General features: G+C 40.5%; 2 protein-coding genes across 2 annotated transcripts in view; both read left to right on the forward strand.

The window, feature by feature from the left end:
• Nucleotides 1-3,908, forward strand: part of LOC115234289 (fatty acid synthase-like) — a 13,251-nt gene extending 9,343 nt beyond the window's left edge. The window contains exon 6 of the mRNA XM_029805260.1: nt 3,388-3,908. Within this exon, the coding sequence (XP_029661120.1) occupies nt 3,388-3,525 (138 nt within the window). The 3' untranslated portion in view covers nt 3,526-3,908. The remainder of the gene's footprint in view (nt 1-3,387) is intronic.
• Nucleotides 184-1,687, forward strand: LOC115234298 (fatty acid synthase-like). The gene is made up of 4 exons (XM_029805273.1): nt 184-359; nt 539-789; nt 950-1,181; nt 1,476-1,687. Exons 1-4 carry the CDS (start codon nt 188-190, stop codon nt 1,685-1,687), a joined length of 867 nt encoding a protein of 288 aa, XP_029661133.1. The 5' UTR covers nt 184-187.
• Nucleotides 3,909-4,338: the final 430 nt, after the last annotated feature.

The raw sequence follows: 4,338 nt of genomic DNA on the forward strand, positions 1-4,338 counted from the left end.
TTAGACGTAAAACTCCGGATAAGCTACTTGGTAGCGTCGCGGCCCCTGTACATAGGCAATAGGCAAACCGTTGAACAAGCCGAAACGTTTTTTTTATATACTTGGCGTCGCGACGCTACCGCGTCGCTTGATGTAACACTGAAATAAAGTTCTGGTATCTCTTTACAGAATTGACATTCTTTGGAAGATGGAAAATAACAAGCGGTTCAATCCATATGTCAGCGTAGATGCTGAAGAAGAAATAGTTATCTCTGGCATTGCCGGACGATTTCCTAATTGTAAAAATATAAAAGAATTTCAGGACAATCTTTTCAATAAAATGGATCTTGGTTCGAGCGATCATCAACGCTGGACCAACTGTAATAAAATTTTTTCTCGAAACTATCTGGGGGAAAATGTTCACATATAATCACTTATATAAATAAATAAAATTACATATATAAAATATATCTTTACAAATATTTTAGTATAATTTATTATCCATGACTTAACAGTATGACAATATTATATTTATCAAAATTATTTTTAATTTTAACAGATATCTTCGAGATGCCTCCTCGAATAGGAAAAATCAATAATATAGAAAAATTTGACGCAGAATTCTTTAACATATCGGTCAAAGAAGCTCATATGATTGATCCTGGATATAGAATATTACTTGAGCATACCTATGAAGCAATTGTTGATGCAGGTATAAATCCCGCAGAATTACAAGGAACAAACACAAGCGTTATTACAGCAACAAGTGTTTGTGATACATATATGGATTTAGTATACGAAAAATCTCACGTATGTGGTTCACATTGGTTATTCAATGAATTAATATCAGATAAAACAAATGCGCTCTTAAAAGTGAATAAATATATTAATATGTATACAAAGATATTGTTAAATATGGGGAAAATATTTATATACATATGTATGAAAATTATATTATGATTGCTAATAGATTGCTGGATTACCCATTCTTGGATGCAGTAAAGGCATGATAGCAAGCAGAATTTCTTATTGGCTCGGCGTTACTGGACCATCGTATAACATTGATACTGCATGTAGCTCGAGTCATTTCGCTATGGCGGAAGCTTATAAAATGATTCGATCTGGTATTTGTGAAGCGGCTATTGTCGCTAGTGTCAATTTGTGCATTCATCCGCTTGTAACTTACCAGTTTTTTCGTTTAGGTATGTGAAAAATAATATTATTATGTTTGGAGTTGTGTTGCGTTGTTAAATGGAATAAATATTTATGGATACATTTATTAAAATAATATTTAATAATATTGTTTGTTAATTCATGTTTTGTTAAATGTAGCAATTTTTGTTTTTGGACGATTTAATTAATTCGCTTATATATGTATATTCACATTGAATTTTTTAAGTACTTGGTATATTATTAGAGAAACTGGAAACAAAATTATATCTTCTATATAGATTGTAACAATGAACTATGAACATGAACTATTGATATTGTTTTAGGAGTTTTATCTAATGATGGCTATTGTAAACCTTACGATGAAGAAGGCTCTGGTTACATGCGTGGTGATGCAGCTGTAGTAGTGTACCTACAAAAAGCAAAGGATGCAAGAAGAATCTATGCAACCTTTGTCTATAGTAAAACCAACTGCGATGGCTTTAAAAGAGAAGGAATTACCTTTCCATCACTTGACAAGCAAAAAATGTTGTTATAAGGAAAAGTTACTCAGGATTACGTCCTTGACAACATATGTCAAGGTCAACATCATTGGAGCTGGGTCCGTTATAATAAATAATTACCCATAAATATTTATATATTTGATTATATATAAGTATATATGCGCATGGCGAATCTCGCTGATCGATAGACACCCGAATTTGCGCTTCTCGCGATCTGACCTTATGTTGAAAACGAATCGAACGATCCAAGCCAGAATGCGTTCGATCCTCGACAGCAAAGAATAATTATTCAATAGAGACTCTATGATTTGATTTGAATCGCTACTACACGTGAATACTCGTACGCCCGACACTTGTTCAGCACGGACCATTTTTTTGTCATCCTCGGTGAGGCGCGCCTGCTCCGACTTATGCCGCTCGCAACCGGCGGAATGCGATAACCACTCGGGGCCTTCCCACCAAAGCCTACTCTGTTTTAAATTCTTTAAACACGTACCCCTTGAGATTAGATCCGCGGGATTCTCATCTCCGTCAACGTGGTGCCAATACCCAGAAGGAAGAATTGACTGAAACCCGGCCGTTCGATTAGATACGAACAACTTCTGCCGCGACGGATCGCCGGCTATCCATGCCAGCGCTATCGTAGAATCACTCCACGCATGTATCTCACTGAATTCCATCCTGAGAGCCCTCTTAACATTCTGAAGCAATTTCACGAGAACGACAGCCCCGCACAGCTCCAGCCTAGGCAATGTAATCGTCTTGCTTTTAACCGGCGCGACACGTGATTTTGAACAAAGCAAGGAAGAACTGGAATTATTATCTAAATCAATTGTTTGTAAATAAATGCAAGCTCCGTAAGCCCTTAACGATGCGTCGCAGAATGCATGTAGATTGAAACGGATTGCACTGGAGCCCCGAATGACTCTGCGAGGAACTTGAATTGTACTGATCTCCCGTAAGTCCTCCGCATACGCGCCCCACGCCTGACGAAGACCATGCGTCAATGGCTCGTCCCAGCCCAAATTCGACGACCACGTTTCCTGCATAATCAATTTAGCTCGAGTCAAAATAGGACCGACCAATCCGAGCGGATCAAACAACCTAGAAATCGTTGACAAAACCTCGCGTTTAGTTGTAACTGAACTTGTTATAGACTCGATTGAAAACTGAAACACGTCCGATCCGGGATGCCAACCCAATCCCAACGTTTTTATGACACCCGTATCAATTGATAACACAGACTCCCCGACTCAATCGGCGGCCCGCTGCTCAGGCACAACTCCTTCGCAATTTGAACGCCACTTATGAGGCTCAAAACCGCCCTCGCGCAACAAGGCGTCCAACTGTGAAATCAACTCAATCGCGTCGGCTTCGCAATCGACACCGGTGAGAATATCACCGAAACGCCGAAGAAAAAAGCGACAACACGAACACGCCGATATCACGGGGGCAAAAACTCGCGCTCAGCAAGGACGATCACGCACAACACGACCAACGGTTGCGAATCGAATGTTCTCAAAGCTTCTCGTCTACCTTGAATGTCTGGTCGTTAAATGTGCGATTAGAAGCTTGACTCATTAAGTCCGATACCTTGTCCACCCGACCAACGCACACTCGACCGGCTTGCCAATCACCCGCGACAACTGCACCGCTCGAAACGCGCACTCATCCGGCTCGAAGGACCATAATGTAATTCACAAAAATTTAAAACGTTTGCTGATTACTTCTTTAGTTAATGAGTGCAGCACAGAGCGGCGGTGCACGAATACAACCCTCTTTGAGCGCCGAGCGCACGCCAGCCAAGAAAATAATTACCACTAGGACTCCGGGTCCACGTCACGCAAAATCAAACTCAAGTTCACGATGCTAATTTAACAACTGTCTCGACTTTTGGCAGTTTTCCGATTCCTCGGTAATGCACCCACTTATCGGTATATGCGCACGCACTCGCACGCGACTAGCTCGTGCTGTTTCGTCGCGAGATAGAAATGTATACAGTAATATTTTCTATATTTCTTCCGTTCAACTAAAATTATTGTTAAATTAAAAATAGTAAGAACCTCGATTTTTCTTTAACTGATGATCACAATTTATACTGAATACTTTTGGTAAAGGTCTAGAAAAAGGGTAACCTCACCAATGACCTTGATTTTAAAATATGTTGTCAAGGTCAATGTCCTGAATAACCTTCGGAATATTTTAGCCGGCGGTCGTTGTTCCTTAAAAAGTTATCAACAAATAAAGTTGACAATATAAACATGTGTTTAACTGCATACTTCAAACTTTACCTAGTATAAATACCATATTATTTGCATATTTGCATATTTATGTAAATGCCTGTTCGGGGGAGAGACTCCACCTCTCCTCGTGCATCCCGTGAATTCCATTGTATGGCCCACCGACACAACAATTGGTTTGGGTTAGGTTGTATCTTCCGGAAGTGGAGCACCCCTGCAGGAGGGGCGGAACCCACTGTGTCCACGCATATACTTTACAACGCAAAACGAGGTCCACCCTACAATTGTATGGATGGAAAAGTGTATGCGTGGATGGCTCCACTACCAAAAAACGGGCGTATCCCGTTTGGACACGGAACGATTGGACACCGCTCGATTGGACACGTAGTATTGGGCACGGAACAATTGGACACTGCACGATTGGACACCGCACGATTGGACACCGC

Source organism: Formica exsecta, unplaced genomic scaffold (genome assembly GCF_003651465.1).
Source record: "Formica exsecta isolate Colony F162 unplaced genomic scaffold, ASM365146v1 scaffold1065, whole genome shotgun sequence".
In the NCBI taxonomy this organism is placed as follows: Eukaryota; Metazoa; Arthropoda; class Insecta; order Hymenoptera; family Formicidae; genus Formica; species Formica exsecta.

What these genes read in the sequence shown, in the direction of transcription:
- LOC115234298 (XM_029805273.1), top strand. Translation starts at nt 188, where the DNA reads ATGGAAAATAACAAGCGGTTCAATCCATATGTCAGCGTAGATGCTGAA. An exon ending in TCATCAACGCTGGACCAACT is followed by an intron (nt 360 to 538) that starts GTAATAAAATTT and finishes TAATTTTAACAG; the next exon opens with ATATCTTCGAGATGCCTCCT. An exon ending in TTACCAGTTTTTTCGTTTAG is followed by an intron (nt 1,182 to 1,475) that starts GTATGTGAAAAA and finishes ATATTGTTTTAG; the next exon opens with GAGTTTTATCTAATGATGGC.